At 46.6% G+C, this 24,893-nt stretch overlaps 3 protein-coding genes across 6 annotated transcripts; 1 reads left to right on the top strand and 2 right to left on the bottom strand.

Annotated features, from left to right (window-relative positions):
- Positions 1–241: 241 nt before the first annotated feature.
- On the bottom strand, positions 242–16,847 carry bltp3b (bridge-like lipid transfer protein family member 3B). Of its 3 annotated transcripts, XM_078787589.1 has the most exons (25): positions 16,786–16,847; positions 16,516–16,605; positions 12,682–12,844; positions 12,517–12,555; positions 11,419–11,510; positions 11,162–11,351; positions 10,116–10,256; positions 9,870–10,037; positions 9,609–9,789; positions 8,377–8,460; positions 8,144–8,299; positions 7,710–7,822; positions 7,495–7,636; positions 7,230–7,423; positions 6,416–7,156; positions 5,740–6,344; positions 5,353–5,436; positions 4,946–5,094; positions 3,461–3,606; positions 3,238–3,388; positions 3,036–3,071; positions 1,228–1,496; positions 909–1,020; positions 701–825; positions 242–628 (listed from the first exon to the last, which is right to left on the bottom strand). In XM_078787589.1, exons 1-25 carry the CDS (start codon positions 16,842–16,844, stop codon positions 497–499), a joined length of 4,362 nt encoding a protein of 1,453 aa, XP_078643715.1. In that variant the 5' UTR covers positions 16,845–16,847; the 3' UTR covers positions 242–496. The 3 variants fall into 3 exon arrangements, with proteins under 3 accessions (XP_078643715.1, XP_057934389.2, XP_057934390.2); XM_058078406.2 differs by lacking the exon at positions 3,036–3,071; XM_058078407.2 differs by lacking the exons at positions 3,036–3,071; positions 5,353–5,436.
- Positions 16,848–17,814: 967 nt separating this feature from the next.
- ckap4 (cytoskeleton associated protein 4) lies at positions 17,815–19,960 on the top strand. Its single transcript, XM_058077962.2, has 2 exons — positions 17,815–18,213; positions 18,660–19,960. Exons 1-2 carry the CDS (start codon positions 17,908–17,910, stop codon positions 19,761–19,763), a joined length of 1,410 nt encoding a protein of 469 aa, XP_057933945.2. The 5' UTR covers positions 17,815–17,907; the 3' UTR covers positions 19,764–19,960.
- Positions 19,961–21,244: 1,284 nt separating this feature from the next.
- On the bottom strand, positions 21,245–24,869 carry ikbip (IKBKB interacting protein). 2 transcript variants are annotated; one of them, XM_058077655.2, is made up of 4 exons: positions 24,140–24,865; positions 23,939–24,056; positions 21,916–22,137; positions 21,245–21,858 (listed from the first exon to the last, which is right to left on the bottom strand). In XM_058077655.2, exons 1-4 carry the CDS (start codon positions 24,310–24,312, stop codon positions 21,304–21,306), a joined length of 1,068 nt encoding a protein of 355 aa, XP_057933638.2. In that variant the 5' UTR covers positions 24,313–24,865; the 3' UTR covers positions 21,245–21,303. The 2 variants fall into 2 exon arrangements, with proteins under 2 accessions (XP_057933638.2, XP_057933637.2); XM_058077654.2 differs by lacking the exons at positions 21,245–21,858; positions 21,916–22,137 and adding an exon at positions 22,400–23,286 and having other exon boundaries at positions 24,140–24,869.
- Positions 24,870–24,893: the final 24 nt, after the last annotated feature.

The raw sequence follows: 24,893 nt of genomic DNA, 5'->3' as shown, positions 1-24,893 counted from the left end.
AGCGGAAGGTGTTCCTTTTGACAGTTCTACACAAATGAAGTGGGCGGGGCTTGAGTGTACACCTGCAAAGTACACCGGAAGTTTGTTATTCTCTAGAAAAATAGGCGGGAAGCAAATGTTTTGGGGTTTTTTGTACTTGCGGAACTCAAGTGTTAAAAAAAAATCTCTGGGAATGCTTGTTGTCGCCAACACACACACACACACACACACACATTCAACAGAAACACTGCAGAAGAGTTCCGTGTTCACATTCTAGTTCAGCGCACACACAAATAAGAGCACAAAACGCCCCCGGTCTGTGAGTGCAGTGCAAAATTGATCATTGCTCGGACTTTGTGACATTCAAGATTCCGTTTTGATTCCGTTTTGTTCGTAGTCCCCATCATTTGTTGCACACTCACACAGGGTAAAAAAAACAGTTTTTTTTCTCCCCATTCTGCACTGCATTGCTTTCTAAAGGAGTGACTATCCCGCTCCTGTCCCGGCACCTGATTGGCTAGCTGGGGTTCGTGACCTTGAGGTTCTTCATTTGGTGGAGCAGAGAGTCTCTTTCCATCTGAACTTCGGCCAACGCCATTTTGGCCCGGGACAACTCCACTTTCAAGCAGTCGTTCTCCTCCATGAGCATCTGGGGGGCGGAGAGGACAAGATAATCAGGTGATCATGTAGAGCTAAAAATAGAATGTTTAAACTCGTTTACATTTTCACGCAGTGACGGACGAGGGCTAGCGGGCGGAGCTTGGATCTGCGTCCCTTTGGCATCTGCATCCACGGGAACCGAACACAGGACGCTGTCTTCGCTTCGGCTACGGCGCCCGGCCTCCGCTGTGAGGGGGCGGAGACAGAGAACGGAGGCGGGGTTATCTAACAGCGGTGAGTCAGCGCACGTGCACGTGCGGGCGTCTCACCTCCGGAGATGGAGAAGGCGCCGTCATCTCTTCTGTGGATGACCAGCGTGTCCACGTGCAGCGTGATGGGCGACGGCTCTGAGTCGGAGAGGCCGTCGCGTGGGCCGTCGTCCTGCAGGGGAAGACTGGAGGTGAACGACTCATCTTTCCGCATGAATGGACTCAGCGGAAAAATGGAAGTGTGCTTTTCCGATGTCACCTGCCGGGTCCGCTAGCATGGCGCTAAACGCCTGAGCTGCCAACGTGATCTCCGGTCTACCAGAAAGTGAGGGTCTACAAGTACTTTAGGTCACTTCCAAAAAACAACCCTGACTCCCACCTTCAAGTCCACGCGCGCATCCACGACGCTGATCTCCATGGGCAGCACCTGCGGCGCCGTGTCATCCTCCAGGAACTGGGCCAGGTTGCGCAACGTGGACATCAGGAGGCTCGCCCGGTACCCGTGCAGGCGCAGCTGCAGGAAGCCGTTGCGCTCGGCCAGCGGCGAGTGGGCGGCGGCGCCAGGGCCGCTCTCCAGGCGGGCCCGCACCTCCGGGGGCCGGCTGCGATGGCGGCCCGCTGTTGACGGGGAGCTGACTTCTGCGCCGGCTGTAAGGGAGGAACAGGGGGTGGGGGGCACAGGCAGCCATATTTGTTTAAACCTGCGTTGCATGACTACGGCCTTTTCACACGTGGGAAATAAGACAAAAGGGGTGCCACGGCGTCTCATTTCATCTTTGAATGAGAGTTGCGAGGCGTCGAGCAGGAAGTGGCGGCGCTGAGACTTGAGAGAGAGAGAGAGAAAAGTCATCACAACAGCAAAGAGTGCAATCGCGCGCTTTCTGAGGCAGCGCTGGCTTAATAACAGCAGCAGGTCCAATTACACACGCTCTCATATTGAATGTCAGGTTTACTCAGATGATAAAATGACATTTTTTCAATGCAGACGCAGGAAGTGTGGCGTGAGGTGGCGGGGGGAGAGAGAGAGAGAGAGAGGGAGGGAGGGAGGGAGGGAGGGAGGGGAGGGGGGATGCTGTAGGTGCAAGCAGCGAGAGGAAACGCTCATCGCCAGGAATCACTGGACTGAAACTGCAAAGTCTGCTGCAGTGGTGAGATGATGGGGGAGAGGAGGGAGGATGGAGGAGAGGAGGAGGGAGGGGAGGTGAGTCAGGCGGCAAGGAAGATTTGAGATTCATTTAAGTCGCACGCACGTTTAAGGTTGCGAGCTTAATGTTGCAAGTAACGGGAGCGCTCAGTCTATTACTGTCAAATTTAGCCTCTTAAAGGGCCACACACACACACACACACACACGGGCAGAGAAAGAGTTCAATGTTTTTAAGGTCACAGTTCAGTTCATTTTAGCTACAAAACCGCAGCACTAATGATTTTTAAAAATATCCAATCAATACAATAACAAGCCGTATTCATTATCATTTGTTAATTCATTCATTCATTTTCGACCGCTTTTTTCCCACGAGGGTTCCGGGGGGGGGGGCGCGGGGGGGGGATAGTCCTGGAGCCTATCCCAGCTGAGGCGGGGTACACCCTGGACTGGTGGCCAGCCAGCCAATCACAGGGCACATATAGACAAACAACCATTCACACTCACATTCATACCTATGGACAATTTGGAGTGGCTAATTAACCTAGCATGTTTTTGGAATGTGGGAGGAAACCGGAGTACCCGGAGAAAACCCGCGCATGCACGGGGAGAACATGAAAAACTCCACACAGAGATGGCCGAGGGTGGAATTGAACTCGAGTCTCCTAGCTGCGAGGTCTGTGCGCAAACCACTTCATTTATTCAATTCATTTATTGTTGAAAAAACCGTGATGGAGTGAAGCCACATCATTTTAATTAGTGTCGTCACATTTGATCATGTTCCACGCACTCTGACCTCCAAATCACGTGGCTTCTTCTTCTTCTTCTCCATCACAACTAGAGCGACCGCTACAGACCAAACCAAAACACAGCTGGAATCGCACACGCGTGATTTCATCTGCAAACCCTCAGAGTGCAGCTGCAGCGCAAGCAAGTCCTGAGTGCAGCAAATAACATTTCGGCCGGAGGAGGAGGGAAACAAAAAAAAAAAGTATCCCACACGCAAACATGAGCACGCACACAAGTGGCAGATCACCAACGTTACCTTGACTGCTCTGAGCAGGCATTGAACACACCATACCTATGGGGAGTTACAGCCAGGTCAATAAGACTGAGACTACGCTAAGCCGTTTTGTACAATTACACAATTCTATATACGACGGGCCGAGGCGCGAGTGAGTGGATTTTTCGTGCGTCACGGGCGCCTTTACCGCGCTGTAAAAAGTGTGGCGGCACGCTCGGCTCACCCAGGCTGCGGCTGCTGAGGTACTGCCTGAGGCTGACGTTGCCCAGCTGGTTGGGCGTCACCTTGTCCACCTCCAGAGCCACGGCCGCGTTCTCGCCCACCGCCTCCATGCCCACGCACACCGAGTGCACCTTCAGCACCAGCACGGACACCTGGGACGGACACACGCCATAATTACACTTTGTGTGTGTGTGTGTGTGTGTGTACAGACGCAGACATCTTACAATATCCTTAGTGGGCTCCTCCATGCTTTGCGACGTGGCGCTGACGGTGTCCGGGGACACGGCCCCCTCCTGTTCTGTGACGGCGGCGCTCTCGGTGGCGCTCTGCTCGCTGACAGCGGCCTTGAATCCCGAGATGGACATATCATCTGTGCAGGAGAAGAAAAAAAAACACTTACTCTAATGTTGCACAATGCTGCCACCTTTTGGTTAGAAGTGGCGGTGGAGGCCAATGAAAATGATGCTATGGCCTTGTGTAAACAACAAAAAAAGCAGAATAAAAGCTCAGCTATAGCGTAACAACATGAAGCAAGTCCAGCTTCCTGATTGTTGCTGAGAAATGTGCTCATGTCACCGTGCCACAGAAGTTCAGCGGTAGTCACCATTTATCTGCATATGCGGATCACATGCTTCTTCACCAGCATACCTCATTCAGGGACGTCTTTTAGGGCATTTTTGCCCCCAAATTGAGAACCACTACCACAGTAAGGATAATTAATAATGCAGCCTACAGAGAACATACTAACTCCTTATTTCTAAAATGACAAATACTTCAACTTGCTGATATAGTTCATCTTCAAACTGCTAAAATAATGCATAAGGCTAAAAACAACCAATTAGCTAAAAATGTCATCCAATACTTCTCTACAAGAGAGGAGAAATATGATCTCAGGGAAGAAGTACATTTGAAACACTTCTATGCTAGGACTATGTTATGCTAGCCATAGCATTTCAGTATGTGGAATCAAACTATGGAATAGATTGAGTAAGGAACTCAAACAATGCACAGCGATGAGCCAATTCAAGAAACAATACAAGCAGTTGATGTTTGCTAAATACAAGGATGAAGAGTCTTCAACCAGTCATGATGTGCTATATATATATATATGATTATATTGACACTTACTATGGTACCCATTATGTCATTGGATGCTCATATCACCTTGTACTTCGGTATGTGACAAAAAAGAAACATTTTTTAAAAAAAAAATAAAAAAATGTTTAAAAGCTAAATAAAAATTTATAAAAATTAATAAATTAAATTAATAAATAAAATAAATTTGCTAAATACAAGGATGAAGAATCTTGATGTGCTATATAAATATATATATATATATATATATATCACTATATTGACGGTTACTATTGTAACATATGGTATATATGTTATTGTATGGTCATATCACCTCGTACTTCGGTACGAGGTACATTATTTAAAAAAAAAAACTTAAACTGTATTATGGAAAGCAGGAAGTGAACAAATGTAACAGTTACTGATTGTAAAAGTACCAGATGGAGGGGTAGGATTTAATAAGCTTTGCTTCTTCCTACTCCTTTTGGACATGTGGAACTGGGAACTGATTATGGGATGCATTCAATGTAATCTGATGTTCAAATGAAATAAAACCATTACCATTACTAATTTACATGTTTAGGCGGGAAACTATTTGGGTCAAATGAGCTTTGTGTGTGTGTGTGTGTGTGTACCTCTTTCCATCAGACTGTAAGTGTCCCCGTCCTCCAGCAGGTAGCTGTCTATGGAGATGTTGTCCAGCGACTGCAGGGACGGACTCTTCTTCATGTTCTTGTAGGACACAGAGAAACTGGACTGGGAGCGGTCCCGCATGAGACGTCCACTAGAATGCACACACAGTCACATGACACACACCATCTAGTACAAAAAAAAAAAACCGACAGGGTTCATGCATGGCCAGATATAACACGGACGACACGCTATCCAGTGTAACACACAGAGATGTCATGCACACATGCAAATACATGCACACGTATTTGCAACTGTTGAGTGTGAGTCCGCAAGACGCAACACACACACAGACACACACGTGGACACACACTCATTAGCACAGCTAGTCGCAGATCCATGTGGGCCTTACATGTTTGACATGGAATAAAGAGAGGTGGATCTGCTGGTAGATGAAGAGCTGAGGAGATCGGAAACGACAGACAAACTTCCTTTCCTTGATTGAGAGAGAACACACACACACACACACACACACACACACAAGCTTCAGGGGTTAAAGCCAAGGTCAAAGAGGCCAAAAAAGGAAGTTAGGACAATTTGTTGATGAAATGGGAAAGGTTGCGTAGCAAGAATGAGTGTTGAGGTGGACGTCCATACTGACAAACGGCACACATCGCTCATATTCATGGTAGAACATGAACCACACCCACATTTGGAGATAAATGAGGCCGCTTTGAAGTCTGGTTGATGTCCTACAAGACTGACTTTGCTCTGAGTCCATGTGGTGTCAGATAAATACCTGGATGTCGACTGAGGCATCTTGGCGGCGGCCTTGGTGTCCTCACCAAGCGGGTCACATGACCGTACTGTGGCTTCTCCGACGACTGGCGTGTCATCAAAAACCATCTCCCCACCTTCTTCTGAACTCCACCTCCCGGAAGTCCTCTCCTCCAGTGAGGACTTGTGATTTGAGTCCATGCTTGCGGCAGTGGGGATGAGCGGTTCGGGACCCGGCTGGGTTCTGCCGTCGGGGACGCCGGCGCACAACAGCTGATCCACAGCGGAGGACCCTTTCATTGCTCCGTCTTGACCGCCGTCGGTGGCGGTGTTGTTGCACCCCGGTTCCAAGGTGGTTCTGCTCTCTGCAGGGGACAGCTCGGACCCCAAAGGAGATTGCGAGCCTTCCGGCGGCTGCGTGACGGGCTTCAAGAGGAGCGAGACCTCTGCGCTTTTGAGCAGGAGGCCCAGGCAAATGGTGAAGGGCCGGTGGTCCGCCGGCCGCTGCATCGGAGCCTTGCGGTCCCTCTTGGAGCCCATCTCCTCCAGGTCCTGCTGCAGGGTCTGCTGCAGGGCTTTGATGCTGCGCTGCAGACGCATCAGGAACACGTACTGGCGGTGGCTCACCTGGTCAAAACACACACATCAACGCCGTCAGGCATTCCGCAGCGGCCGCGTGATGTCCGGCGTGAACATACCTGAGCACTTAAATGCTTCTGAACGTACACCAGCGCGTGCACGTTAGCATCTTGGCTAGGCGACGACGAGGAAGGTAAGCTCTCCAGTGATTGCGGTTTATGGAGTCCATTACTCGGTGCCGCGGATGCAGGATTTGGGCTGTGGGACGGCGTGGGTGCGCCGTTGGTGCTGTAGTATTCCTTCAGGAGGCGCTTCCGTTGCAGGCGCCCGGCGGTCTCCACAGAGGTGCTTCGGGAGATGTTTGATCCGGCGGCACATTTCAGCTTCTCCTGGTGCTGGAGCAGCTTGGCGGGCTGACATGCCCACACGGTGAGAGGGAAAGAGTCCACGAAAGGCTGCGGTCGTCCCTTGCCCCCTTGGGTGCCCTCGTAGTCCACCCAGAATTGTGCAAAGTGCAACGCCCAAAAGTCGGCGGCGGCTGGCATCTTGAGGGCGTCCGCCCCCATGGTGGGCACCACAAGGCCACGGTATATGTCGTGCAACCTGGTGTCCTGTTCATGGGCGTGGTAGTGGAAAAGAGGGTGAAGGAGAGGCAGGGATGAGGATGAACGAGGGAATGACACAAAGGAGGACGAGAAGAAGGGCTCCTCCTGGAAGCCCTGCAGGAGGGCCTCGAGGTGGGCGCGGGTGCAGTTGGCCGGGTGCCGGGTGTTGGTGGCCACCATCTCCGACGTCTGCACGGAGATGGAGCGAGGCAGGTTGGGTGGACAGGAGGGGTCCCGATCGGTGGGGATCACCAGCTGAAGAAGGAGAGACCATAAACGGATGACACCTCCTGAAGGTCCCCATGTTCCCCCCTGGGGGTGTGCTCACCTTCAGCATGAGGCCGTCCACCTTGATGTCCACGTGTTCGTCGGGCTTCTGTGAGTTGTTAAGCTTGTAGATCTCCATGAACTGCTCCAGACTCTGCCTGAGGTCCAGAGCAAAAAGGTTGAGCCACACCAGACTGCGAGGATCCAGGACCAGCTGCAGGGCGTTCAGCTGGGCGTAGAGGTTGGGACACGGGACTGATGGATCGGCAGGAAGTGATTTAGTTAGAAAAACCTTCACGCTGGATTTGCTACAAACGAGGTCTTACTCGGATAGTCTTTTCCATCGGGGAAGTAGTACTCCGTAAACTCCACATGGATGGCCGGCATCTCAGGCGGAAGGTACAAGGACTTTTTATTGCAGGAGATCATGGTCTTGGGACTGGAGCGACGCTGGTCTGCTGTAGAAACCTGAAAACCATCAAACCCTACAAAAGTTAGTAAACGAGAGCACACAGGATGACGGTTTGGTCCAACATTTGACCTGGTAGATGCTGAAGTCGGCCATCCTGAGGACCACAGAGCTGGACATGAGCTGGGCCTTGGGGCTTTGAGGAGGAGGGCTGAAGGACGAGCTGGAGGAGGTGCTGATCTTCCCTGAAAAGAAGGAAGAATGAGAGAAGAGCAACAAAGAGAGCAAGAAGCCGGGGCCTCAAAAAGGGGGGAGACCGCTGAGCCGCACACAAGGTGTGTATCACCGCACACACGCACCACACGGTGGTACCTGGCTCCAGGCACCAGCAGCACTGGGCTTGGGACTGTGGGCTCCACTCTAGCAGACCTCCATCTGCCTCACTAAGCCCTACTCCAATAGGCCAATACACATCGTCCCTAACGGACACTGGGGACAGAAAACCCACAGTGTGTGTGTGTGTGATGACATCATTCCCTCACAGGCATTAAACCGAGTGTGTTTACCAGGTGAGCCGTGTGCAGGAGCCACGCCCTGCTGGTCCCGCACCGCACTCTTCAGCATCTCCACGTTGGACTTGAACTCATCCAGGAGGCTCCGCGCCCAACCCTCTCTGGTCTTGGTGGCCTCGCTGCAGTGCATCCAGTGGGCACAGCTGTCGCCTGATTGGATAGAAAGAGAGAGAGAGAGAGCGATGGGCGGAGTCAAGATGCTGCAGAGAGACCGGTGGGGGTCAAACCTGCTCGGTGGAAGGGGTAGTAGTCCAGCGTGATGGAGCTGAAGGAAAGCTGCATGGCTCCGCCGGTGATCCTCTTATTGATCGCTGCGATTGAACAGAACAAAGTTTGAGCTGCACAAATGAGTGTACGGGTGACTATAGGGGTGTTATTTCATGCCTGTGGGGTTCTAATGATGATTAAAAACGTATTTACAGTATAAGGTTGTAAACAACCATTACATTATATTCATTCATTTTCTACCGCTTATCCTAACGAGGGTTGCGGGGGTGCTGGAGCCTATCCCAGCTGTCTTCAGGCGAGAGGCGGGGTCCACTCTGGACTGGTGGCCAGCCAGCCAATCACAGGGCACATATAGACAAACAACCATTCACACTCACATTCATACCTAATGCTAATTCGGAGTCGCTAATTAACCTAGCATGTTTTTGGAATGTGGGAGGAAACCGGAGTACCCGGACAAAACCCACGCATGCACGGGGAGAACATGCAAACTCCACACAGAGATGGCCGAGGGTGGAATTGAACCCTGGTCTCATCCGCCATGCAGCCCTGACTAGCATTCATTCATTCATTCATTTTCGACCGCTTATCCTCACGAGGGTCACGGGGGTGCTGGAGCCTATCCCAGCTGTCTTCAGGCGAGAGGCGGGGTACACCCTGGACTGGTCACCAGCCAGCCAATCACAGGGCACATATAGACAAACAACCATTCACACTCACATTCATACCTATGGACAATTTTGAGTGGCTAATTAACCTAGCATGTTTTTTGGAATGTGGGAGGAAACCGGAGTACCTGGAGAAAACCCACGCATGCACGGGGAGAACATGCAAACTCCACACAAAGAAGAGTGGAATTGAACTCGGGTCTCTTAGCTGTGTGGCCTACGCGCTAACCACTCGTCCGCTGTGGACCATGGATGGAATATGACTGGAAAATGTATGACAAAGTATGAATTGACATTTCTACATTGGGAAAATTGGAATTTCAATTTAGGTGAGGGTGGGATGTCTTTTTGGCGTGAAGGAGCTCTGATGCTGGAATGGTTTGAATCGCTCATCAGAGATGGCCGAGGGTGGAATTGAACCCTGGTCTCCTGGCTGTGAGGTCTGCGCACTAACCACTTGACCGCCGTGCCGCCCTACATTATATTATTATTTTTATCATTAATCAACTGCCACAAACGAGGGATTACCGTATTGTAGAAAAGGTATGAGTGGGCGCGGCTACCTTTATCCACGGCGTGGATGTCGTCGCAGATGTGCAGGTCCAGGTGTTTGATCTGCAGGTGATGCGACGTCTCGCACACGTCGTAGTCGCTGAACAGCTTGGCCATGGTGGCGCTCTGGTCGCCGGCCGTGGACGTCTGCTGCGTGCGTACCTGCTGGGACGAGGGCGGGGCGGACGACGCCTGGCGCGCAGGAGAACAAAGTAGCGTTGAGAAGGTTTCTTCTGGGGCGCTGAAGCAAAAATAAGCTGCATTGATGGTACCTGGTCCTCTGTGGCCATGCTCTTCCTCTGCTGCGCCGACTTCTCCATGGCTTCGCTGAGGGACTTGGCGTACTGCACCATGGCTTTCAGCTGCGAGTCGGTCAGCACCCACAGCAGGTCGTCCAGGATGAGAACCAGCTTGGAGGCCACCACGTTACAATCCTTGATCTGGATGGAGGAGAAGATCATCTCACATGACGACGTTACTCGGGGGAAGAATGTTCCGCGGCGTGCGGCGTTCCTGACCCGTCGCTTGAGAGTGACTCTGATCTTGGACTGGTTGGTGATGAGGCGGATGGGGGCGCTCAGCATCTCGTGTTCGGCGCTGTGAATGGCGTCGGCCTCGATGCGGATCATCTGCCAGCTGATCTCCTTGAAGGTGAGGATCTGGACCGCATGCAAATACGGGTCTTAGCTCATCGCGGGTCTAACGATTATTTTCTCTGTTTATATATACTATATTGGGTAATAGGAGTGTAAAGGTGACTATAGGGGTGCTATTTCATGTCTAGAGGGCTCTAATGATTTAAAAAACTTGTTTCTAAGGTTGTAAAAAGGTATACTATGCCTAACATGTCTTATTTTCTGTGTTTACATGTACTATATTGGGTAATAGGAACGTAAAGGTGACTATAGGGGTGCTATTTCATGTCTAGAGGGCTCTAATGATTTAAAAAACTTGCTTCTAAGGTTATAAAAAGGTATACTATGCCTAATATGTCTTATTTTCTCTGTTTATATATACTATATTGGGTAATAGGAGTGTAAAGGTGACTATAGGGGTGTTATTTTATGTCTAGAGGGCTCTAATGATTTTAAAAAAACGTGTTTCTAAGGTTGTAAAGAGGTATACTATGCCTAACATGTCGTATTTTCTGTGTTTACAAGTACTATATTGGGTAATAGGAATGTAAAGGTGACTATAGGGGTGCTATTTCATGTCTAGAGGGCTCTAATGTTAAAAAAAACATGTTTCCAAGGTTGTAAAAAGGTATACTATGCTAATAGGTCTTATTTTCTCTGTTTATATATACTATATTGGGTAATAGGAGTGTAACGGTGTCTATAGGGGTGTTATATCATGTCAAGAGGGCTCTACTGATTTTTAAAAAAACGTGTGTAAAAAGGTATACTATGCCCAATAGGTCTTATTTTCTCTGTGTATATATACTATATTGGGTAATAGGGGTGTAAAGGTGACTATAGGGGTGCTATTTCATGTCTAGGTGCTCTAATAATGTTAAAAATCATATGTGGAAGATTGCGGGTCCAGAGCAGGTGAAGCTGCTTACCTCCCCCCTCTGAGGGTCCTGGATGCGAGTGAAGCGCAGGTCGCTGATGCCCCAGCTGGTGTTGACGCTGTAGACCTGCAGCTGGGAGAGCTCGAAGGAGGCGTTGAAGGCCTTGGCGCTGATCCGGATCACGATGGAGTTGATGGACAGGGACATCCCCTCCACCACCTTCTCGGCAAAGCCGTACTCGCTGGGACGCAGGTACGGGACGTCAGTGAGGACTCGCGACACTGACTTTCACTTCCTGTGTTGCTCACCTTTGACCCGATGCTGTCGCGATAGGGGAGGGGCCGTTGGGGGCGCGGGGCTCATCGCAGGTGCTCATTTCCATTTCCACTTTATCCAGTGTCTGAACAGCGAGAACACCAAGAACCACAAGCGTTACCAGAAATGTGTTTAAGGTTTTAAAATTTATACTATGCCTAATAGTATGTCTTATTTTCTCTGTTTATACATACTATATTGGGTAATAGGAGTGTAAAGGTGACTATAGGGGTGTTATTTCATGTCTAGAGGGCTCTAATGATTTTAAAAAAAGTGTTTCTAAGGTTGTAAAAAGATATACTATGCCTAATATGTCTTATTTTCTCTGTTTATAGATACTATATTGGGTAATATGAGTGTAACGGTGTCTATAGGGGTGCTATTTCATGTCTAGAGGGCTCTAATGATTTAAAAAACGTGTTTCTAAGGTTCTAAAAAGGTATACTATGCCTAATATGTATTATTTTCTGTGTTTACATATACTATATTGGGTAATAGGAGTGTAAAGGTGACTATAGGGGTGCTATTTCATGTAGAGAGGGCTCTAACAATTTAAAAAAACATGTTTCTAAGGTTGTAAATAGGTATACTATGCCTAATATGTCTTATTTTCTCTGTTTATATATACTATATTGAGTAATAAGTGTGTAAAGGTGATTATAGGGGTGCTATTTCATGTCTAGAGGGCTCTAATGATTTTAAAAAAACAAGTTTCTATGGTTGTAAAAAGGTATACTATGTCTAATATGTCTTATTTTCTGTGTTTTTATATACTATATAGGGTAATAGGAGTGTAAAGGTGATTATAGGGGTGTTATTTCATGTCTAGAGGGCTCTAATGATTTTTTTTAAATGTGTGTAAAAAGGTATACTATGCCTAATATGTCTTATTTTCTCTGTGTATATATACTATATTGGGTAATAGGAGTGTAAGGGTGACTATAGGGGTGCTATTTCATGTCTAGGTGCTCTAATAATGTAAAAAATCATATTTGGAAGATCGGAAACTGTTTATTTAAATAAAAAAGACACCAGGACGTTGACTACAGCCACAGCTGTGAATGACAGTGGGTTTGTTTTTCTAAACGTACCAGAGAGATGGGGTGGGTCTTTAACTTGGTCCATGGGATCTGCGGGGGGGGGGGGGGGGGGGGGGGGGGGGCGTTTAAAAAAAATGCATTAGTGTTAATGAAGGTAATAGAACGTGCGGCTCGGACTGATGTCCAGATTGCTGCAATGTTAGCGCCGCCTCTCACCCTGATGGCGGCCTTGTTGCAGCACACGCGGTTGATGGCCAGCCAGGTGGGCAAGTCCAGCAGGCTCTGCAGCACCTCTTCATCCAGCTCCAGGTTGGTGAGCTGGCCCTCCCCCTTCAGCGTGCTCAGGTTGATCTTGTCGGGGGAAAGGTTCTTGGCAAACCTGTCGGATGCAGAGGAGAGAAAGCGGCAGATTGGAGATCAGCTGTGTGTGTTTTTTTTTAAACACGCAAACAGACGCCAACTGTTTGATGCATCGGTGAATGTGCAAAAATAGGAGGACTTGGAAGTACAATGAGGATAAAAAGTACTGCTCGATGTGAGTTACAGACCAATATGAGCACTTTGGACTGTCTTTTTTTCTCTGTGTGTGTTCACTGGGTTTGCTCTTTGGTTCAATAAATACATCTAAACACACATGCCCTCGGTGTTTCTAACCTCCTGTTGACACTAAATGTTATATGTGGAGTTGCCGTGTCGGAGGAGAAACACAATGCAAGAGCCTCTTTCCAATCCACACCTCCTCCTGCCAGCCAGCATCACGTTCTTCTCCAGTTCCGTAAATTATTCAGCAACAGCACACACAAACTGAACACTGGAGCCACAAAAAAAACGCACCAACCTACGTGTATGTTCGGTATGCTTCTGCTCAAGCGTCTCGGGGCCTAGCGGTGAAATATTCATCCTTGGCCACGATCAAATGTCCTGTTGATTCCATTCATACCGCTTCATCAATAAGTCAGCACAGTTTGCATATGCTGCAGTCCAATAATAAAAAAAACAAAGACTATTTATGTCGCCGTATGTCAGAAAAAGTACATTCTACAAGACTGAGTCATTTTAGGAAATATTAGAAAAAAGTCAGAAAAATGCAAGATAAACATCAATAAAGTAGGAATATTACAAAAATAAAATTATTTAAAAACACACAAACTCACAATATATGAACAATAAAATTGTTATTTTATGAGAAAAAAATGGAGGAAAAGTGCAAGAAAATGTCACAACATTATGAGAAAAATATTGTAATTTTTTTAGTTTAAAGAATAATACACAAAAAAGATAACAAAAATAGCAAAAAATGTGGGTGAAAAATGCAAGAAAAAAGTGGCATGATGAGAAAAACAGCTGTATTTTTACTTTTTTTTCCGAAGAATAGACATTTTATGAGGGTGAAAAATGAAAGAAAAAAAGTCAGAAAAATGCAAGATAAACATCAATAAAGTAGGAATATTACAAAAATAAAATAATTTTAAAAACACACACAAGCTCACAATATACGAACAAGAAAATGTCACAATATTATGAGAAAAATACTGTAATTTTTTAGTTTAAAGAGTAATAAAACAAAATAGATATAACAATAACAACAATAACAAAAATCATAAGTCATTTTATGAAGAAAAGTGGGTGAAAAATGCAAGAAAAAAGTGGCATGATGAGAAAAACATAATAATAGACTAATAGACATTTTATGAGGGTGGAAAATGAAAGAAAAAACTAAAAATTTATGACAAAAAAAAGAGTAATTATAAGATTATAAATTAGAAATATTGAGAAGAAAAAAGTCACACTATGATACGAATAAAGTAGTCATTGAAGGAGGAAAAGTGGACGAAAAATGCAAGAAAAAAGTGGCATGATGAGAAAAACAGCTGTATTTTAACTTTTTTTTCTAAGAATAGACATTTTATGAGGGTGAAAAATGAAAGAAAAAAGTCAAAATATTATGACAAAAATGAGTAATTATAAGATTATAAAATTGAAATATTTAGAAGAAAAAAGTCACACAATGATACGAATAAAGTAGCCATTAAAGGAGGAAAAAAGGGTAAAAAAATGCAAATCAAATTCTCCTTGCCACTGCAGTGTTAAAGTGCAAAGAGACGGCCAAAACATCACAACGGCGTCACGCCGGCTCCAGCTGTCGAGCAGCATCGTCTGTGAAGGGCGACGAATATTTATCACCCAGAGGAGATGAAGGTTAGCGTGAAGGAGAAAGCAAATATGACTCTCCTATCCACGCTACGGGTACTTTATCCGCACCCACGATGCCGCAATGAGTGCGTATCGTGGCTTCGGATGAGCCATCAAACGCAAACAAAGAGTCCTGTTCTCATCGCAACCCAAACGTCGCCGTTTGGTGTGACTCGTGTTGGTTGTTGACACCCACAACACAGGCCGGGGCCGTGGAAGCACACCCACTGACAGTGTGAATCATCTCACACAGAGGTTGACTAAACATTGTGTGTAATGATGCCGTCTGACCACCAACGGGGTGACTGGGTGACATCAGCACTCGTCCATTCACTTCCCGTCAGTGTTGACGCTAATGCGGCACAAGTTAAAGCGCCGCCATCGTGCACTGGTACCCGCCAACGCAAATTCATGCTCACACTGGAGATTACTGGTCACTCTAAAGCAGTGCTTCTCAAATAGTGGGGCGGGGCCTGCCTGGAGGTGGCACGGGGAACTATCAGGGGGACGCAAGATGCTTTCATTTTTAAGTTCACTCTGTACAGTACATATTAATGAATAAATATTATCATTTTCTCTAGTATTTCAAACCGTGGGGGATTTTTTAATTTTTATTTTTATTTTTTTATTCAGTTTTTAATGTAAAAAAAAAAGACAACAAATGAAATAGAAATTCAGATCTCATTTGGAAATTAATTTATTTAAAATAAATATTATTTTTTACAACAAAGGTTTGTTGGATTTTTGGATTAAAGTGAAATTTTATATTGACAAAAGAGGATTATGGTCTTTTTGTCGCTTGTAGGCATACTAATATGCCCATTGGCACGTTCATTGTGTCATCATGTTGGATTAAAGTAAAAAAAAAAACGTGTTTTTAAATTTTAATATTGTACATTTTTTGGGCAAGACAAAAGAATGGTTTTGCCACTTCTAGGCATGCCAATTGTTCCCTCATTTTGTATTAAAGTGGTATTGAACAGTTTGTTGCTATCTGTCACTCACGCATCTTCTATTTGCTTTTCCTTTTTGTTTTTTTTGTATTATTTTGTTTTATGCATCTCTTTATGGCAATAGTATATTACTAGGCAGAAAATATCTGAAACTCTAATTGAAGATGTATTTGCCAGAATAGCTAGGAAATGAGGTCAACTGTGCTTTAGGTTAACTTAGCAGGTAGGTTGTGGGCGCTGTGTGACGTCACACAAGCTCAACCAGGAAGTCTCCTGAGGAAACTGCGTGATAAGAATATACCATTCACATTTATATATATATATATACATATATATAAAACGTACATGGAGGTCAATGCAGCCAGTTATCTTAATCGTCGTTAAGGATAACAAAGAACAAAATGTGCTTGTTTGGAGTCAAAACAAAGGCGTTATTGATCGAACGTGAGCACAAAGGAAGTAAGAAGTTGAAGCAAGCACACCTTGCTAATATAACTTGACCATTAAGGCATGTTGATGCGTTTGCTTCGTGTGCGTTTAATTCACGTTAAAATTTGTTATATTTTGGTTCACAAAGATTCACAAAGCTGAGATTGTTGTTTTAATAAATCTGACAAGAGTCGAACGACCGGTTCAACCTGTCACCATCAGTGCTGTCGAGGGATTAGCACCGGGCTAGCCTGCTAGCTAAACAATGCTAGTAGCCTAGCCGGCTAGCGAGGGTCACCGGGAGGCGAACCGCGGTTGACAGTCGTCACAATGCGGCTACGTGGGTCGACAACACCCGCTAATCCACCGTGTACACTTTTAAGTCATATATAACAGTTGCGTTCACGTAATTAGCCTCGATAAGCTCCGTGACGGTTGGTTCAAGATCCCCCCGATACCCTCCCTCCGCACTGACCTGGAGAGATGCTTCAAGATCTGCTTCTTAATGAGCCCAGCCATGGCGCCGCCGAGAGGTCCTTGCCGCCGGGTGTCCGAGCAGGCTGGCCTGGGGGGTGGACAAACAGACGAGTCAAACTGTCGCCGTCTTCATTCTGGACCACGTTCCCGCTTCATTTCTCCGGGAGTGGGGGTCGGGGACAAAACATAGCACGGTTGTACTCCTATTCACCCAGGATACTTCAACAAAAGGGAGGGGATGGAGAGAGGAGTAACCCGAAGAGAGCACCTGGACGACCGCGAACAGCGTCTCCTGTCACCGGGGCTGGGTGTGCTGTTGTGGTGCATTCAGGGTCTGCTCGGAAACTACTGATACATTCACATGCTATTTAATTCATTCCGTTTCATATTCGGTGTAGTTGTGACGTACATACCACAATATGAAATCAAAAACATCAAATTGAATGAAATGTTTTTTAGATTGAGAGTGTATTGTCTTTTACTCAACTCCAAACTCCTGCATTGCAATATAGTGGCTATACATTTGTGTCAATAAGAGTTCTTTGGCGCCCTCTAGCGTCCAGAAAGTAAATTGCGTGTTCGGCACCATTTACTCACTTGTACGCTCATGAACATGAATAGGAACTTTTTGTCCTGACTTTTTATTGTTTTTTTCTACGACATAAACACACGCTTGAGGCATATTATCCAAATAAAACACACATACATATAAATCAGATTTTTTTCTATTAGTTAAATCACATAAATAGTATTTAAAAATAATATGTCTTATTGAAGTGTTATTGATACAAAACATGATGGTTTGGTGTTAGTGTGAGGGTTAAAAGCAGTTGTGAGATGGCATTATGGGATGTGTTGCCACGTATGAGTCCTAAGCTCCGCCCACAACCGTTCCACCCAACTTTTTGCTTTTTTTTTTAAAATTTAATTTCTTAATTTTATTTTTAAAATAAATTTAGTGTCAACATCAGTGATTTAGTTACATTATTCATAATTGTTTATGATGTTAAATATAAAAGTATGAGAAATGTTTTGCTTTTTAACCACGCCCACTATGGCCGTGTCTTTACAGAATTATGAAAATTTGGTGAATTTTTATTATGTTTGAAACACAAACGAGCATAAATATTTATTTGATCGTCACTAAGTTTGATTATTTCACGTTTCCCGCAACTTTCTAAACTTTTTGCGCAAGTTAAGACCGGGTAGCCCAAGTTGGGACGTCCCCCATCCGCATACCTCACCGCAAAAAGCCTCAGCAAAGACACGACGCGCTCCCTGATACGCTGCTCGCTCCTCCAGTGGGGTGGAAGCCAGCAAGAAGACTCCATCCATCCATCCATCCACGACGGCAGAGAGTTTCAGCATAGCATCCCAAAACACCCCGAACATGACCGCCAAGAACCGCCAGAAGAGCTCCACCAGCGAGAAGGCCGCAGCAGCGCCGGTGCAGGACGAGAAGAAGCCCCAGAAGAGCAACGGTACAGCGGGGTCCCAGAGGCCCCGCACCGGGAGGAGCTGTCTGGGCAGCCTGGTGTCTGTGCTCTTCTACGTGGCCGTGCTCGGAGGAGCCGGCCTGGCTGCTTTCCACTTGCAGAAGGTGGTGGAGGAGATCCGCCAAACTAGCGCAAAACACGCAGAGAGCGCGCAGATGAGCGCGGAGATGAGCCGCAAAATGGACAACGTCGTCCAACAGGTTGGTAACCGGTGACGTCATGGCTTTGCTTTACTTGTGGAGGGCCTTTAAAGAACTTAGAACTAAGTGTGGTGTGGAAGAGCTTGACCTCTGACCTCACCTTTGCTCCAAAATCTTGTAGAAGTCCACCAAGAACAAAAAATGATTTTCAAACTGTGGTGCGAGTACCACGGCTGGTACGCCGGCCAGGAAGCCTCCATTTGACTATTATTATGGTAAAAAAGTTGTCATTTTATCAGAAAAAAGTCAGAATTTTATGCGGAAAAGTCACTTTTTTACGAGTGGAATTAATTCTGCATGAATAAAATGTAATTTAAAAATAGTAATTAAGTCATTTTAGGTGGTACTTGGTTGAAAAGTAGCACCCTGACCCAATACTTTTGCTATTTTCTATTTTGCTATTGTGCCAAGATGGCCGCCCTCAAGCTTTGTCATTGTTTGGGCAGGTGGGGTCCCTGAGGAGCGTCATGGACGGCCTGGAGTCGTCACTGGGGGCCACCCGGGTGGAGCTGGAGGGTGCCATCGGCCGCGTGAAGAAAGGCGAGGAGGAGACCAGGAGAGTGGAGGAGGCCCTCCAGAAGCTCCAAAACGACCTTCTCAGGGATCTCTCCGAGGGCATCAGCGAGGTGAAGGAGGCCCGGGAGCGCGACTTCTCCTCCCTGGAGAAGACGGTAGAGCAGCGCCTGGAGGAGGTGAGCAGCTCGGTGCAAGCCAGCGTAGCCGAGTTCACCGAAGCTCAGGGCGAAGCTCGGAACCAGCTCGCCGACCTCAAGGCCCGCCTGGGTGACATCGAGGACCCCGCTCTCGTCAAGCAGGAGCTGTCCGCCATCGTGGACGCGGTGGCGGAGATCAGGGCGGCTAAGCAGGAAGCCGACAGCTCTACCGTGTCCATTCAGGAGCGCATCGGCTCCGTGAGGGAGGAGCTCCAGACACGCAACCAGGAAGTGGCGTCGCTGTCGCAGGAGGTGGAGTCAGTGAGGGCGTTGGTGCAGGACACGGTCGGAAGTCTCAAGCTGTCCGTGTCCGCGGCTGAGACGGACATCCAAGCCCTGAAGGACCAAAGCAGCACGTTGGAGGGCGGCTTGGGGCAAGCGCTGGACGGCGTACGTGATGTTGAGAAGAAGCTCAACGAGATCTCCGCTCAGACGCAGAAGCGATGGGACGACATGGAAGCCCGGCTGAAGGCGTCCGAGGAGAACGGGGATTCCTTCTCCTCCAAGGTGGAGTCTCTTCTCTCCAAGTACGACGTGGCCGTGGAGCAAGAAGAACGCGAAGACCTGAAGGCCCTGAGGAGCAGCCTGGAGGACCTGCGGTCCAACGTGGCCTCCATGGGGGAGGCCCAGGACACGCTGGCCACGATGGACTCCCTCATGGGGCAGCGGGTGGAGGAGCTGGAGAGGAGGCTGCTCGCTTCCGAGGGGGAGGCGGAGCACGCCGCCACGCTGGAGGAGCACGGACAGGCCATCGCCTCCATGCAGAGAGCCTTGCAGGAGGCCACGCAGACTCTGGCCGCCTTATCTGGAGGCCTTGGCCAGGAGGGGGCGCAATGAGACATTTTGGGCGTGTTATTGGCATGTTGCAGGCGTGTTAACGCCATGATGCAGGTAGGAAGGAGCGAGCTGGACTGGCCGTCTGTGAATTCCACACTCATGCTGCACTGGTTTAGGCCCGTTTCAACTTCCTCCTTAGATCTCCAAGTCAAATGCAGTTTGCTCTGTTTATTGTTTACTCTCGTTTTTATTTTTATGTTTTTTTTTACAATAAAAACACTCCTGTTGACCTTACTCTGATGTCATTCAGTTGCTTTCTAATTCTACCAAGACGACCAATACCAAAAAAGGTAGGAATCGTGTCCACAGCACCAAAACCCAGCATAGAAACCTCCAGGCTTCACTACACATCTCAAAATAAATCTCAGCCAATGATAGGTCGATTGTTACAAATGTGTGACCTGTACGTTTCCTTATTATTATTATTATTATTTTACAGGCTTAGCTAAAAGTCGCTAACAAGTGCAGTGTGCACGGTAGAGCACCCCCCCCCTCCGCCGCCGCATATTTGTGACATGAAATTTCTTGAAATAGTAAATATGTATTTTTTTTATGGTTGTTTGACTGACACCTGCAGGAAAAGATGGAAAACAAAACAAAACAAGAGTGCTGCAGCTGTAAATAAATCCAGGAGAGGGCGCTGTTTGTCAAGTCAATTCACTCGACGTTTTCCAGCAGGAAGATGTGATGTGGAATTCTTCTTCTGAATTCATTCAATCCATTATTATGTTTTTTTTCCATTGGCAGGGTGGGGTAAGGGGTGGGGGGTATTAGCATTAAAGCTAAAGACACACAAAGTCAACCAGGCTTCCTAAAAGTTACTAAAAGTGTCCAAATCAATAACTTAGAAAACATTTTTATTCGATAATTAATTATTTAAATGTTATATGAATATGTATTAAATGGTCTGTAATTGATTTTATTTTTAGTAATTTCATTTAAATTTAATCAAAAGAAGCTGAAACTTGATAAATGTTGCTCGCTGGCACGTTTTTTCAGCCCAAGGAGAATGAATTATTTATTTTACTAATTTTATTTCTTTTATTTCTTTTTTATTTTAATTATTCAATTTAATTTTTATTATTCAATTAAATTTTTATTATTTTATTTTTTAAATTAATTTTATTTTTTTAATTTTTAAATGTAATTAAATTTCACTGAAGCTGCTATATTAAATGATTAAAATGACAATAAAATATTAAAGTAAATACACAATTTGAAATTAAATTTTTATTATTTAATTTAATTTTTATTATTTTATTTTACTTTTTAAATTAATTTTATTTTTTACATTTTTAAATGTAATTAAATTTCACTGAAGCTGCTATATTAAATGATTAAAATGACAATAAAATTAATATTAAAGTAAATAAACAATTTGAATAAACTAACAAATTAAAAATAATTGTATTAACATTCCCCCAATTAGCAAAATAATTAGAAATGTAATTAAATGTATTTTTTCCTAAAGAAATTACGCTATGAAACATCCCCAGTCAGTCTTTATTCAGTGATGGTGAAACTAAAAGTAGCCTGCTGCTCATATTGGCTGCGGCGTCCCTTTAAATTCTGATAAAAGAGCAGCATGGTCAGTGGCATCACTTACGTCTTCCACAGCGGTGAGGTTGTCCAGTGCGCGTCTCAACTCCGCCACCTCCTCCCCCCGCTTCCCGATGTCCTCCGCCAGGCTTCCGATGCGTAGCGTCAGGTCGGAAAGGCGCGGCTCAAAGGCGGTAAAGTCCCTCTTAATGGCGGCCACTTTGGGCTTCAGGTCCCCGGCGAAGCTCACCGTTCGGATGAGCCGAGCCCGGCCGCTTTCCAGCTCCCGGAGTCGCTCCGAAATGTCTCGGTCGGCGGCATCCAGCTCGAGGATGCGGCGGCGAAGCTGCTCGAGAGCCTGCGCGTTCCGTTCTGAAGTCGTGCGGAGGTTGGAGACACGGTCGATGCTCCCGGCGAGAACGTCGCCGATGCGCTTCACCATGTTGTGCTCCGCTTGGGACGCTCTCTCCTCCAGCTCGGAGACCTGCGTCACGAGAGACTCCAGCTCTGAGCGCAACCCGTCCATGCGGCGGACATCGGTCCTCACTGACGCCACCTAAAAGAACAAAGCGATTAATCATTAGTTATCAATTAATGCAAACAATTAACCTACTTTGTTGCTGAAGTCTGTCGTGATGGCCGACGTCTTCTCCTCGATTTGATCCACGGCGCCGGTCAGTGCGTCCAAACTCTGCTGGCGTTCGGCCCTTTTCTCGTTGAGACCGCCCGCCCAGTTCTTGAGGCGGCTGACGTCCTGTTCCAGGCTCTCCAGCTGGGCCTGGAGAACCCGGCGCCTTGTGCTGACATCATCAAGCAGGAAGTGGGCACCCTCGCACTGCGGAAAAACAAACGGACATTCTTAGCTAAAATATTAGCCTGACGCGTTGAAATAAGACACATATTTTTCTGAAGCTGTTTTTCTAACTTTTTATTTGTTTCTTGTTTTAAATATGTCGACTTTCTCGACTTTAATTATGAATATTAATTATTAAGTTTGAACTCATTTCCTGTTTACAACCAAGCTTGAACTAAAAGCTGCAATTCACCCACTTGTCCACTAGGTAGAGCCATTTCCTGTAAAAATACTTCATTTAAAAACAGCGACACTTCTTGTCCCTGATGGATGCCATCACTGGGCGGCGCCATCATCTTCAACCCACTCCTCATCCGGCTCCTCCTCATCATCCTCATCTCCGTCAGTGTCCCGACTCCCCCTCAGCACCATGGTGAGTTCATGCACCGCCTCCCGCACCACCGAGAGCTCGCTCTTCATCTTGAGGATGCTGCTCCGAGCCTGCAGCGCGTCCACTTCCTGCCTCATCTCCACGACTTGGTTGAGAGTCTTCAGCATGCTGTCCTCGGCCCCAAACACCTGCAGCGTCACTTCCTCCAGGCGCTTCTCCGCCCCGCTGAGGTCGCCGCCCAGTTTCAGGATGGAGCGCAGCGCCTCCTCCACGTGGGGAAGGTGCTCCTCGCATTCCTGCGCTCGCGGGATGTGCTCCTGCAGCTCCACACTAAGCTCTGCCTCCTTATGGGCCAGCCTGTTGACGTGCTCCTCCAGCTTGTGGATCTGCTTGGTGTTCCAGTCCAGTTGGTCCTGAGCTCGCTTGGTGTCGTCCGTCTCGGTGCGCTCCAACGCTCGGGCGTTCCTCCTGGTGCTGTCCTCCAACTCCTCGAGCTTTTCCGACAGCACCCTGAGCCTACTCTCCATTTCGTTCACTTTCTCCGTGGCTCCCGTGTGGGCCTCCCGGGCCTCGGCCTTCAGGGCGGCGAGCTCGGAGGTGGCGGCGGCAAGGCGGGCCTGCCACGTCTCAGTCACGTTCAGGAAGCGAGCGTTGACCGTCTGGAGGTCTCCGGACGCTGAGGTCTCATCTGCTTGCATGGCCTCGACGGCTGCGTGGAGCGTGGACACTTCCTGCCGCAGTACCGTGGCCACAGAGACGACGGAGAGCGCCTCCTGGAGGTCGTCCTCAGAGGCGGCAAGCTGCAGCCGCAACACAAGACAAGGAGGGAGGAAGCGCTAAAGCCGGCACATGGATGGCATTGAACTTTTTGGGGTACCTAAGAGGGTGGAGCTAGACATGTTGGACTATGCAGTCACTGGAGTGGATTTATGGAGTATTCAGTCAAGCTCCGCCCTTTAAGGTAGTACACCACTGTGATTGGTAGAGCAACATAGGGCTGCCAAAAAGTGCTACAATAGATACTGTGTAATCTAGTATCCTTGTTCAATTAATGTTTTTGTACTTCTTGTGAAAATATACTGCCAAATGTTCAGTTGTACCTTCCGTGTTTTGACCTTTGACCTTTAAAAAAATATATATATTTAGTGTATTCTCCTGAACATATGCTGGGATTAGTACAACAAAAGGCTGCAGGCTGCCAAAAAGAGCGACTACAGAGATCACGTATTGTAAATGTAAAATGTTGGCCAAAAGGAGTCTATCCCAGGTTGTGTTCACCCCCTTTTTTAAGTTCAAGCTCGTGTAGTTGTCATTTGGTAGCATTAGTAATTATTATGTTGGCCAAAAGGAGTGCATCGACTCTTCCGCTTTCACGTTTGACCTTTTAAATTTTTTTAAACTTAGTAGTTCTTATTAACATCTGCTGGAATTCGTGCCTATTAACAAACTTACTTTTTTGTTTATTTTTTCCACTTGCTCCTCCATTTGAGTCAAACTTGACGTCTTTCCGTGCAAAAGCCTGAACTTGTCCTCCATTTGGGAGAACCTCTCATTCTGTTGGATCACCACCCTGCAAGGCCAAGATACAACAAATAAAGTGTGGGGGTAAAGGATAAAACCTGTGGTTTTGTTTGGTGTGACTTAGTGACTTACCAGCTGAGTGCTGCACACAGTCCCAGCGACAAAACGCACATGATGCTTTTAAAGTCCAAAATTGTTTTACCAGTGCTTCCATAGTCATTCTTCACTTTTGGCTCTTCTTGTTTGCAGTTTGAAGAAACATCATCACCTTGCTTTTTCTTTCTCTGCTTCACCTCGGTGGGCATTTTGCTTTTTTCAAAAGGCAAGACTTCGAACAGGATAACAAAAAAAAACTCAGCAGTTTTCCTTAGGGGCTTGCATTAACATAACACTTCAGCTTCTCGGGTATGTTCATAACGCGAAATACAGCAGAAAAAGTGTGAAATAAAAGTTGTATCTCTCTCGAGTGACTCTTTCCTTTCACCCGGTTGTGCTTGAGAAAGGATGCATTCATGACCCCTCGGAAGTTCGAAACACTTCCACTAACGGGAGGTGGGATTTTGGAAGACTCAATATTTTCTCTTATCTTACTAATAAATATAATTAGTTTTCTAATGTTCTACATCTTACTGACGTTATCTTGAAAAGCTTTATGGATTTTTTTATATACTGGAATGTGTCAAAACACCATGAATAGCTCAGCTTTACCACGCTAACACAGGACCATTAAACGCCTCAGGCAGCCACGTAAGCGGTTGCCAGACGTGTTGACACAAGACCCCTGAAAAATCAAAAGGTGTATTGCGACGTAATGACTTAAATAAATCTATATAAAACTATATATATGTAAATATATAAATTATACAGAATCTAAAATAAACAACAT

Source organism: Doryrhamphus excisus, linkage group LG2 (assembly GCF_037039965.1).
Source record: "Doryrhamphus excisus strain RoL-2023G ecotype Guam linkage group LG2, RoL_Dexc_Guam_v1.1, whole genome shotgun sequence".
Taxonomy (NCBI): domain Eukaryota; kingdom Metazoa; phylum Chordata; class Actinopteri; order Syngnathiformes; family Syngnathidae; genus Doryrhamphus; species Doryrhamphus excisus.
Note: the sequence above shows the minus strand (reverse complement) of the source record. Positions and strands in the feature narration are given on the sequence as shown.